Below are 13,454 nucleotides of genomic sequence, written 5' to 3' on the forward strand. Positions count from 1 at the left end.
TATATATATATATATATATATATATATATATATATATATATATATATATTATTTTGGACAGATATGTGTTGGTTCTGACCATGGTGGTATAGGACACTTTTAGAGTCTGAGAAGAAGGCTAACAATACAGAGGTGATTATTCTGTCTTACCTGAGGTGACCTTTTTAGCATTTCTTCATCCCCCAAAATATAAACCTTTACATAAAGCATGTTGCTGTTTGTATTTTGTTCTCTCCAGTTTTTTTTTGTTTTTTTTTGTGTAGAGAAGGCTGATCCGGCAGCATTAGAGCATTCAGTCAGACTGCAGGATATGTCAGGAGCCTCTGCATCCAGGTGACAGGCTGACATGTCTTTCTTTCTCTCTTCCTAGAGAGGCTGCTGCACAGTCTCCAGGCAATTTGACTCTGAGGACGATCTATTTGAAATAAAATGTGGCAAATAAACCTGAATTATTCTGTTTAAACTAAAACTGCTTTGCACTTAGAACAATGAGGGCAGTTTGCTGTTGATAATTAGTGCTTAATATGCTTTTTCAGATGTTATATAGTTGATATAAAAGGAAGCTGTGGGGATATTTAGCTGCCATTTTGTGATCTTTAATGGCATAGTATAGATTTACTGCAGCTTGGTCTGTCTGGTAACAATCCACAAGGAAGATGATGGAAAACAGTGAATGCCTAAGAAAACAAACTTTCCCATGTTTTAAGCTGCACCTACATGATATGAACGTTGTTTTATTATCAGTGTTGATCATCTACACACACATTAGATGATGATTCGAAACTAGAGCAGACAAACAAGCTGAGTTGTGTGCAAATGTTTATGTGGTGAGTCAGCTCCATATTGAGCAGAACCCCACAGAAACAGACTGCGGAGCCTGTCCAGCTGGTTCGCCAGTGCTACAGTATCCAACCGTGGATCGTTGACTCAGGAAAAACACAACAAATGGGTTGTTTACTGCATTAGTTAAGGAAGTCTTGTTTATCAATGTTTTCTATCATTGTAATGGGAAATTTCAATGTATTATTGATCTAATGAGTTAGATCAACACAAAGTAGTTCACAAGAGAAAAATGGAATTTATCTGTGTGATGTGTTTAGTTCTCTTTACTCTGAAGCAACTGATATGAATCCAGTTCGACCAGTTTTCCTCAGAAGTCTCCTAACCAGTGAAGTAGCCACTCTGGCTCCACAACTGAGGAAATCATGAAATTCTTTAAACTGTGCTTTGATCATATAGGATCAAAGGCTGTCTCTGTATGTCTTTGCAATTGAAAATGGGATTTTTGGGGGCATGTACACGCCTGCAGCCTGAACATTTAGACTTTTCTCGTTTGCAAAACAGCTCAAGCAGACTCCCATTGGTGGAGAGCATCTGTGAAGGTCAGCACATTCTCTGTTGGGATTAGGTATTTGATACTTACAATAGACTATGCTTTAATCCAAACCTTTCCTTTGGAGATAGGTGAACACTCTTCCTAGTCTAAAGTAAATCCGCTGAAAGGTTTTTCTTTCCGGTTGTCCAACATTTAGCTCCATCCATCCAGCTTCCCTGTCCGTGCTGAAGCTATGCGTCCTCACAGCATGACGCTGCCTCCACCTTTCTGCAATGATAGTCTGTTAAGTGTTGGTGTTCCTTCTTACATACACTCTCAAAAATAGTTCACCCAAATGTATTTAATTTAATTACCTAACATTCCCATTTACCTTTTTTAATCTTTAGTCTTTTTTTTCTACTTAAATAAACCTTACATTATGCATTTTCATTAGTTTTATGTATCTTATTGATTTGAAATAAACAATCATCAGGTTTATGTATTTAGTAATAATAAAGTATACTTAATCAAAATTAATAATTAAATCCAAATTACTAATGGGTGTATTTATTTCACATACATAAAGTTTATTGTTTTAATTGCATAATGGAAACACTAACCCCCTTTCCTGTCAGCCTACTGTCCAAACAAACAAGCCACTCGTGCTGTAAAACCACCTGAAAATATATTATATTAAACAAATGAATTATGCATCATGTAAGGTTTATTTAATAATAATCTAAAAGTGTACATGTGAATTTGTTATGTAATAAAATTGCATAGATATTCAAATTTAGGTGAATTTGTAAGTGTAGCTTTTTGCGTGTAGTTTAAAAGGTTATTTTTCAAAACTGTAAATAGAATATAATAGAAGAATAGAATATAACTTTATTAATCTCAGAATGGAGAAATGTTCTTGTTACATCGGCTCTTTTAAACAAACTGAAGGTGCACAAAGGAGGAAAACATTACATCTTTTAGATCAATTGTATCTTTCTTCCTCCACTCTTGCAAAAGAGGCAGACTGGTTGAGTTACAGAACAAACACACATTTTCCAAAATAAGCTGTGGAACTCAGCATCTCCTCCAGATTAATCCTGGGCCTCATCTCTTACTGCCTTCATTGCCCATCATGTCAGTGGACGGCACTGTCCAGTTTGATATGATTCATTACAATGATTAATATTCTTATAACAATCTAAGACTACTTTAAACTTCTCTTTAACTTTCCTTCTGACCCCTAATTTTTAGGATGCTGTTTTCTCACTAATATCCTCTAACTTACCTGCACAGGACATCTGAAAAACTCATACACAGATTGACTCTTTTCATTAGTGAGACTATTGGGTAGAGTGAATTTAACTTAGGGTGTTCAGGGGAGAGGGGATAGAAAAAAAAATGCACTCCACTATTAATTAAGATTTTCTCTTGCCATAAAATTATGCATTTCTTTATCACTATTACATAAAGTTCCAATGAAAAAACTGAAAATTTTGTGGTCCTAACATGAGAGAGATGCTTTAAATTAAATGTAATAAGACAGATGTGTGCTGCTTACTGAGAGCCATGCTGGAAAGGTCAGAACTGTGCTTGTGGCTGCAGATCCTGGAGCATTTTCAGCAGCCAGTAGATTAATCAGTGGATTAAGTGGTTTGCAAAGATCATCATCAGAGGCTGCAGTTTGTACACATATTTGGCAGATATGTTGGTTAGAATTGACGCATGCACAGTATGGACCCAATCAACACCTCTTGGAGAAGATTCAAACTGCCTGAGAATAAAAGATTGAAACTTCCAAAGCGTCTGTTGCTTCCACACCTTCTGCTCTCCAATGCTCACCCTCCTGGCTATGTGAAAACACCCGCCACATGAAAAGGGCAACATTGCTGATGTCACAATAAAGTTTCCAAGAACTTTTCAGAAATAAAGAGAAAAGAAAGAGGTCTGCAGACCTGAATGGAGTAAGCGCACTCTGTAACTATACTAGCACTGCTGCGGGCTAGACAAAAATAGGATTTATGAGGAATTTAGTTGTTGTTTCCCCCCCATAGAGCCAGTGTTTATTTCACCCGGCAGCTTTCTTTGCATCTCAGGTCACTCAGACGTGTCCATGGCTGAAAGCACCATGTCTCCGGAAGAGATCGAGGTGGAGATGGCTCGCATTCAGCGCCTTCGGGAGGTCCTGGTGCGCAGGGAGTCAGAGCTGCGTTTCATGTGAGTGTGTCTTTCTCTGTGTCATTTCCACACTGACGTACACAGAATGTGAAAAAGGTTAACCAGTGAAGCGGTGTAACAGTTCCTGCAGTGTCCCTCAGCGGGGGGTGATGAGCTTCATCTAGTCACAGTGATACTTTCAGAGATATTAAGATGCGCTTGCAAAGGATTTCAGATGCTACTTAGTTCACACACAATGAACCGGGTGTTTGGGAGCAGCGATTGATTATTCTGCAGGCTGAACATGTCGGCATCAGATGAATGAGTCACTGTGATGAACCTGCTGGGTCCTCAGCTTAGAGGTCTGTTTTAGAAACTGTTTCCTTCAACATGAAATAAGTCTGAGCTGTTTTTCACAGCACACCAATAGACAGCTGAAAGCAGATATTGTCAAAGAGAGGCTAAAAAGACATTTTTTTCAGGGTGTAACCTTAAACCAGGGGTCAGGTCTTGATAGCCGTTTGCTGCAAAGCCAAATAATTTGTTAAACTGTGAATTTCTCAGAAAATAGCTTTTTTAAAAGTTTCCTGATCACTTAGTGTAATTGCCTTTTAAAACTTTATGGCTTAAGTCAAAAATTTTTTTTTTTCTATTGACAAGCTTCCACCAATGGAGACGCCGAATAATCAAAAAATCAACGTTGTTGTTCTGTTAATAAAATTTGTAATGAAGTAATATGATTTGTGTCATTGAACAGGGTTAGTCAGGTATGGAAATTGATTAGTTAAATTGACTGCTGTTTATTTCCCATGTTAAAAATTGCCAAGTTATGTCTTTTCTGTGTAATTTGTCAGTTTAAATATTTTTTTTTATTTCATCATACAGTAAAATGTCTAACATCTGCAGTGTGAAGGTTTGTGATAGAATGAAAGTGCTGGCGTCTCAGTTTGCTGAGGCATGTCGTCACATGAAAACACCAAAAAAAAAACACACTCAGAGTGGGCATCGGGGGGAAAAGGGGCTAGAATCCACAGAAAACATTTCAAAGGTGAAACAAAAGACAACAAGAGTGAGGTAAAGCAGAGAGAGGAGGGTTTTAATCAGAGCAACAGTAAGAAGATGGAGAGGAGGAGTGAGGAGGGAGGGTGTGGATGAGTCATAGGTCTGATCTCTCACAGTTTGAGGTAAATCTGTGCAGGATGTCAGGGGGGGGGTGCCATGTCATCTCTGCAGGAATTTTAAAGAGTTTTCCAGATGGATGATATCTTTATTTTTGTTCTTGCATCATTCTTCGTCATATTTATGGTTTGTGACAGATGCCTAAGGATGAGTCAAGCCTGGTTTAGTAACATCTGAAAAAAGCTTTCAATATCAGTGTAAAAACAACTAGTCTCTGTCAGTCAGTTCCTACTTTTTCAGTTCCTGCTTAAATATATATAAAAATAGGATAATAATAGTTAATAATACAAGCATAATTAATATAGATGGGATATTTAGCATTCACAGGAACAATATCTTGTTTTTGTTTTTTTTACTTTTTTTACTTTGTAGGAACCACATAACCAATATATTGGACATAAAAAACAAGGGTGGTCTATTAATGCTTTCCATGACGATGTTTAGATTTATTTCACCTGGAAGGAAATATAGCAAGATTCAAAAAAATAATTCAACCAAAAAAAAAACAAATCCAGAGTTTCTGTGAAAAGGTTATATATTAGGAACTCTGTGGGAGTGTTTATGAAATAATCAGCTGATCAGCTCCAAAAGGTTTCCTGAGCCTGAAAATCATCTAAATCCAGCCGATCACATTAATTAATTTGATCCTCAGGAGCTAAGAAGGCTCAATCATGTCATAACATAGAATCCCATCTTCTTTTAAAGTCAGCAAATTGGCTTAGCTGCAAAATAAATGGGAGTCAAGTTCTTTGTAAATGAAATAATGAAATTAGATTTACCTTCGTGAAAAGTTTCTTATTTATACTATTCAGAAGAAATAAATTGTATTCAGTCAAACTTCTACATACTGAAAAAAAAAACATTTCTGACATTTGGATATGAGTTTTATGTCTGAAATTAATAAAATAAAAAGGTCACATTTTAATTTTATTACATTTTCAAAAACATGGTTATACGGTCTTTTATTCCAGAGTATTGTCCAAAGCATTTCGTTTCTGTTACAGAAGCGATTTTTGTACCTGAAATTCTTGAAAGAGACTCTAAGTGCCTCTATCTGTTTTTGACTTTTTTCAGGATCCTCTAAATAAAACAATAATCTGATGGTATCAACTGATCTATTATTGTTCTTTTTAATCTCAGGATGGACGACATTCAACTGTGCAAAGACATCATGAGCCTAAAGCAGGAGTTGAGACAGATTGTTTCAGTGCCAGGTACAGTTATACACACTTACATATATTCTGTTGTGCTCCTGTACAAAGATTGGATTTTATGTTATGCATGCAAGATAATTTCTCCATCTGAACTTCACCAACAAAGGAGATACAGATTACAGCAAAGGTCAGAGGATTCATTTGAAAGTTGAAAAGCTTACCTTGCCTTATAAAACTGTTGGTACCCCTTCAGTTCTTTTGTGTGTATATATGTGTGTATTAGCGCAGGTATTAAGAGCAAGAAGAAATATTATGTTGTACTTGTTGTCCTCTGCTTCCCTGGTACTGGGAAAAGGGGGCAGCCCTCCAAAAAGAGATGCTCAGACATCCTTCTTCCCAGACACCTTCCTGATCAACTTTTGAGGTGTTCCAAGGCCAGTGGAGACATTGTATCTCCAGCCTGTCCTGGGATGTTCTCTAGGCCTCCTTCCTGTGGGACATGACTGGAACGCCTCCTTAGGATGGAGAAGCAGCAGCTCTACTCCAAGCCTCTCCTGGATGGCTGAGCTGCTTTTCCTTTCTCTAAGGCAGTACCCAGCCACCTTATATGTGGAATCTTGCTCTTTCAGGCTTGACCCAGATTTATTGACAATAGGTGAAGGTAGGAACATAAACCATCAGGTAATCGAGGATGTTCACACCCCTGTAGCAGCTTAACTGATCTGTCTGTCTGTCCGTTTCCCGTCCAATTTTCTCCTTAGAAGACACAAGCATAATTAAACTTCTCCAAGTGAGAAGCTTGGAATAGCTGATCTTCATCCTGGCTGTTACACATGCTGTAGTTCTCAGCCAGAGGTAGCAGAGCAATGTCACAAAATCTCTTGGTCCGCAAACCAGCCCTAAAAAAAAATCCAGTTATGAACAGGAATTATGACAGAAGTCAACCTACTGGAGTCCAAGGTTGTTAAAATAAAATCTGATAAAATCTGAAAAAGGTGCTATTTGATTTAAAACCAGTTTTTAATACAACTTCAACTTTGTACATACAGACTGAAATGTCTTTAAATTCTTACTTGGCTCCAGATTAATTAGACTGGATGGAAGATGTTGTCAGAAAGACTGGAATTAGGTACTTTAACTAGGCCATCCAAACTCAGTATAATGCTTTTATTTAAACTTTTCTATCTCAGCTCTGTCTCTGTGTCTGTTAATAAAACCTCCACCACAAGTTTAACTTTTATTTATTCTCATCTTTTTGTTAGTTTTTTTACTTTTATTTGTAGCACTTTGAGATATGTTACCTATGTCAAGTACAGTATAAATAGTATTTAGCATTATTATTATTTCTCAAATATTTAAATTACTATTACCCCCAACTAGATGGCTTAGGACCTCTTCTTTCCTTTACGGCCACTCTCAAACTGCCTGTAAAAGACTGCTCGTTTCAATAAGGTAGAAGCAAACAGTTTGCACAGCTCTTCATTTGCACAAGGAATCTTTGTGGATCACCTGCTACATGCCTGTCATGTCCCACCTGAGCACTGGAAAAAGTATAACCTTGCTCAAACTAAAAAAAAATATTTCCAGACATCACATCTGAAATATTTGACTTCATAGAATCTGAATTTAATTGCATGTTATGACCTGATAACATGATGTTGATGTAAACAATAACCCACACATGCTCAGGGAGAACATGCAAACTCCATGCAGAAGGATCCTGGGCCGGGATTCAAACCCACAACCTTCTTGCTGCAATGCAGATGTGCTAGCCACTGCTCCACTGAGCCACTCTGTCATGGTCTGGGACATGGACTTGATCACATGCTCTGACTGCATGCAAAGCGCAGTTCACATTTGACTCAAACAGAAAAAATTACCTGCAGGCCATGAATAAATATATACATATTGAGAGAAATCAAAAACCTTGTTTTGAGTCCTTGCTACGTGTATGTAGTTCTGGTTACATCAAACTTGATGTCTCAAAATCCAAAATGAATGATTTACATAATCAAATCAACAATTTTATCTAGTTTAGAGTGAAAAGCATTAGTTTGAATGAACAGTTACATGTTACACTTTTTTCAGTGAGCTGCGGATCTCTGTGGATCGCCCAGGGTTACGTGTCTCTTTTCTACTTCTCAGATGAATGCTGTTCAAAGAACACATTCGCTTACTTTCAGTTTAAATTACGCACAGATAGAGTCTGCTCTTAATGCTGATTCTGAGTACATAAACATAACTTTTTCAGATTTTAGTTGAAAAACCAGGTATCGTTTATGTACACATTTACAATCATTGACAACGTGTTAACACCAAATTCAAATGAAATATTGTGCGGTAATGAAAAAAACTAAAGGTTATAAATCATTTTGCAAGGGCCTTTAAAGAAAGGGGATATTACAAATTTAGCCTTTGTTTTACAGCCTAGTGGTTAGAATTTTTGTTTTTTTTTAATATGACAGATATGAGAGTAAGAACTAATATAGGGTTAACTCCATACTAATGTAGATATATGATAGATGGTTTCACTGACTTAAGCAGCATCTCCCTTAGCAACTACATAGGACACACGAAGCAGGGAGCATGAATCAAACCTGGCAACAGCAGAAAAAGACGTCTCCTGGGAAAGACTGTACATCATGTGTGGTTATATGTCGGGGTGGGGTGGGGGGTGTCATGTTCAAGGACGCACATGATAACATACAGTACATCCGTGACATCTCATACTGAGGGTGGGTTTAATTTTAAAGCAGGGGAGAGAAAATAACCTGAACATTCTGAAGGCATCTGCTGCAAACACGCATTCATGATGGGATGTTTATGTCTAACAGCAGCCTTAGCACCATTGATGACTGTTAACACAGATATAAAGGCAAAAAAATAAGTATTTATACGTAACTGGATTATTCAACTCTAAAACAGTTTCTTACCATCTTATAAAGATTAGCTGCATGGTTGGTTTCAACCTGGTGTTGAAACACATAAAGCAAAGAATGTACCTAATTGCTCAGCTCACTTGGATGAGTTGTCTGCATAAAAACAGGTTTTCTTTGGTAGTTTTCTTCTGCTCATGTTCTGATGATCATTATCAGCCCCATCACTCAGACAGATGGCCTGACATCACTCTCTGCTGCAGGATTTGATCTCAGCTGCATCGACTATACAAACCCGAGCAGTTTTATATTTTTCCTCCACAGTTGCTATGACTGTGTGACTATGTTCTCCTGAAAAGGCTTCTTTGGCCTTCAGTGAATGTCTGAAAAACAAAGGCTGCAACTCAGATTTATCAAGCAGCCAAAAATAAAACAGGCCACATTCACTGAATGTAAAGATGTGTAACAAGCTTCATGATCATTTTCCATTTTATTGAAGGACAGGTTCACATCGAGCATTAAAAACAAGACATTTTAAGAATTAAACTAGTGATAAACAAAAAAAAGAGTCACATTTATAAAAAGTCCTGCAGATTTTATATAAAAAAATAAGACAGCTTATTACTAACATATTTGATTTATGTTATACAATTAATTTCATTTTCTTGTAAAAATTTGAATCTTTAAGAGTTTTGATTTGCATTAAATTTGCTCCGAAATGAAAAGGAATTTGTGGTCTGAGTTACAACTATGACTGTTTCCATTGTGCCAACCTCTGAGGCTTTGTGTTTGCACTATTTCAGTAGCATATAGAGACCCCCACCCCTCCACCCTTCAGGTTGTCCTGACCTCCTGGGGATACTTTTAGCAGCTGCACTGCCCCATTTTACTTCCAGACAGGAGATGGAGCTGAGCAGTGCATTCACTTTTCAGTTGAATCATTGCATTTTTCCATAGTTTAGATTTTTTTTTAATTATTATTATTCTTACACTACATGCTTATTTAGCTGCGTGTGTCCATTTTGATACGATCTAGGTGGTTCCATTTGCTGCATTGGTGCATGAAGGTCAGACAAGGCCATGGATGTTACAAAAGCATCTTCTTTCTAGAAGGAAGCTCTCAGTTTATTTGACTAGTGAAGTTAATCCTATATTTGTAATAAATAATCCATGAAGAGAATTAAGGATCTGTTTGTGATGATGGGATTTAGATGACAGTGTAACTTTAATCTGCCTAGCTGCACAACTTCACTGTTATTTATACAAATGTCTTGTTTGCCAAAAGAGAAAGAGAAGAACAAGAAGCACAAGCAGCGGGAGGAGGAGCTGATCCTGAAGATCCATAAACTGGTGCAGAAAAGGGATTTCCTGGTTGATGATGCTGAGGTGGAGAGATTAAGGTACAGGCTTCATGATGTGCAGAGTTAATATCCGGGATTTGGTCTCTTTGAGATGACTGCTGATGCTACAAAGCTGAGCATTTATTACAGACTGGTAATACAGAGAGGATGGTAGTGAAAACCAGGCGATGAGACTGAAGATGTCTGAATGTAACATGCAGTTGGAATGTTGTGAATGTATGTTGCACAAAGAGGTAATTGCTCATAGGGATGAAATAACGTATGTAATTAATCGTTGGTTCTTAGGTACAGCACCAGTAAATATAGTTGTTTATTTGTTTGATATTAGATGGCCAGGTCAAATTTTTCTGAATGGTTTTCAATGCAGATTTACTCTTCACATCCTGATGGTATCTAATTGTGTTGAATCTCATTTTAAAATTCTGCAACACCTTTTAATGCATAAAGCACACAGATCATATGTAAAACTATAATGCAGATTTGAATCTGTTAGGTTTGCACAGTTAAGATTTAAATGGTAGTCTGCTAGGTTTGAAATTTATTGATATATAAAGCAAGTATTTTAACATGACCAACAGCAAAGTAAAAACAAAAAAAGATTTTGCAGCACAAATCTTGAAAGACAATGAAAAAAATAAAGAAATTAAGCTGCAACATAAAGGAGCAGCAATGGAGAGGTCGGGTCTATATCCTGTTTAAAATACAATAAAAAAGAAAAGAGATCATTTGGTTTTAGAAAGAAAACAGAGAAATTGATTTTAAAAGAAAGAAAATTGATTATGTCATCATCCTAAAATAATGACGTTCCCCATCCACAAATTTGATCTAACTTCAACAATTAACACATCATAGGGTTGCTGTACGCAAGTAATTTTATTTCTGCCAGGTGTTTTACAACACCGTACTTCTAAATTGAAGAATTTTATTTTGACGTTATGGAAGAAAGTGACAGAATGAAACGAGTTTGGATCTTACCATTAGATTAATCAATGATTTGCTCTACGATGTTTAAGCATTAATAAACCATGCAGCTTTGGACCGGGTCCCTGGAAGCAGTCAGGTCAGATAAATGCTGACATTTATTGAACTGCATCACTGATAAGATGATCATATCGCTCTTCAGGGAGAAGGAGGAGGACAAAGAAATGGCGGAGTTCCTCAGGCTGAAGCTCAGGCCTTTGGAGCAGAAACTCAAATCTACAAGTAAATTGGAGCTTCAACATTTATTCTTTGACCAAATTTATCTGCATACATGCTATAACCTCCATTTCCTTTTTTTTTTTTTTATACAGATCCTCCAAAGCCCAAGCGACAGATCCTAGATCCACCACCCAACAAACCATTCATCACTAAGTCGGGGGCGGCCATCATTAAGGACTGCTGCGGAGCCACCCAGTGTGCTGTAATGTAACTGACCTCTGTAATGACTGCTGCAACTCCTGTCACATGACCCACTCACTTCCTGTTTCTCAGAGAACCACAGATAGCTGAAATCACCCTTGAGCCTCTTCAGAAATCAGATCTACTTCCTAACTACAGACACCTGGGAACTGATCCCTGATCAGTATTCAAGGTGGGGGGGTTAACAGTGAGAGGCACCTTTTAGGGACATCTACAGGGGAATGTACATGAACTAAACATGCTGTAAATAAAGTCTGATAACTGTATGGTTAATGTATTTATGCCGAGGCAGATCAGGTCATTTCTGTATATTGCATTCCTTTAAGGTGAGGATTTTTTTGATTGGACAAATAAGACCTAAAAGCACAATATCTATTGCATTGGTAATTAATGGGGTTCTGTGATATGAAGACAAAGCCTCTCATTGTTGAATTTATCAACATTTTATCCATTAAGTTAAACTCTGCTCTTTCAGAAACCCAAACATTTTCTTTCCTTCTCATTTATTATCCCAGTTTGCAAAACTTAATTGTTACAAAGAGCAAATTTGTTCTTCTGTTGGTTATTGTTACCCAATATTAAAAGGTCAGGTTACAACGACACCTTTCTGCATTCGACACAGGAGTTTACAAGCAAACAACCTCTGCAGTTACCAAAAAAAATACACAAACCTTAGAAATGAGGTTTGTATCATATGTTCAATCATATGATAAAACCTAAAGTCATGCATGTTTAAAATGTGTACTTTAATACTCTAATCGTTGCTAAAAATCAAACCTGATGTCAGTTAGCTATAAATGATTGTGATGAGTGTCCAAAGCTACAAAGATGTACTTTAGGGCTGCAACTAACAATTATTTAGCTAATCTATATATATTTTTATTTATCTGATTTAATCTGATTTGATTAGGGGAGTCTTGGCCTAGTGGTTAGAGCAGAGCACTTCTGCTCTAAGAAAGTTGAAAGTAGCTGGTTTGATCCCCACAACCTCCACTCTGGGTCCATGAGGAATACCCTTAACCCCACACTGCTCCCTGGGCACCGCACAATGGCAGCCCACGGCTCCCCAAGGGATTGGGTTAAATGCAGAGGTAAATTTCTCCAATGTGAGATCAATAAAGTTCAATTATTATTAATTGATTAATAATCGGATAGTCAAAAGGTTCCTCAAAGCAATATTTTTTTATAGAATGAAAGCAGGTGAAACTAAAACTTTTCCACTTCAGGAGTTATGGGTGGAAGATACTGACAGAAGAAAATATAAAAAATATTTGACATTAAATGCTCATTTTTATTTTTAGAATTTTGGTATAGTCACTCTTCTAAGTGGGTTCCTCTGTCAGTTGAAGGCAACGGTCTCTATAATCCAGTTAACGATGAATCAATTACTAAATTAGTTAACTTTCATTTAAAGAATGTATTAATCAGGATTAATCCGATTTATTGTCTCAGCCCTACTGCACATTATCAATAGGAGACGGGCGTCACACATGAATGACAATAACTAGCTGTTCATCTCGCCGTGCTGAAAGCTAAATAATTTTTCTCTCAAAAAATGTTTTTAGTTACTGTTTTCATGACATCTTTTACCTCATCATCTACTTCGTAGCAAAACACTCTTCTGCATTTGCTCCTCTTTGTCACACTCAAATGTTTCAGATTAAATGTGACTAAATAGAAAAGAGATTTTTTACAAAACCTATTTAGTAAGAACAAAATCCCAAACCAACCTGCCTGTATTCAAAAACAACAACTTACTATGTCAGCACCAAATAGTTTTCCAAAGAAATGTTTAATTCAGTTGATATTCTTGCATCTTTAATCAAGCTGAACTGGATTTTATGCCAGATGTCAACTAGGCTTTTACTATACCTTGATTTTTATTTTTTTTTAACTATTATGAGGTGGGCTTTCTGAGGTTGTCCTGTCAAACTCTGAGATGCTTGAATTTAAGGTCATGGAACAATAACCTCTTCTTCAGGGTTCATTATTTTCTTCATATAAATGCACATGG

The 13,454-nt window shown here is 36.9% G+C and overlaps 1 protein-coding gene across 1 annotated transcript in view; it reads left to right on the plus strand.

Annotated features, from left to right (window-relative positions):
* The window catches only part of LOC107096610 (chromosome unknown open reading frame, human C16orf45), a 13,645-nt gene extending 1,119 nt beyond the window's left edge, over positions 1–12,526 (plus strand). The window contains exons 2-6 of the mRNA XM_015393343.1: positions 3,409–3,529; positions 5,789–5,862; positions 9,964–10,078; positions 11,163–11,242; positions 11,332–12,526. Coding sequence (XP_015248829.1) covers positions 3,409–3,529; positions 5,789–5,862; positions 9,964–10,078; positions 11,163–11,242; positions 11,332–11,450 — 509 coding nt within the window. The 3' untranslated portion in view covers positions 11,451–12,526. The remainder of the gene's footprint in view (positions 1–3,408; positions 3,530–5,788; positions 5,863–9,963; positions 10,079–11,162; positions 11,243–11,331) is intronic.
* Positions 12,527–13,454: the final 928 nt, after the last annotated feature.

Source organism: Cyprinodon variegatus, unplaced genomic scaffold (assembly GCF_000732505.1).
Source record: "Cyprinodon variegatus isolate N-32 unplaced genomic scaffold, C_variegatus-1.0 Scaffold638, whole genome shotgun sequence".
Classification (NCBI taxonomy): Eukaryota; Metazoa; Chordata; class Actinopteri; order Cyprinodontiformes; family Cyprinodontidae; genus Cyprinodon; species Cyprinodon variegatus.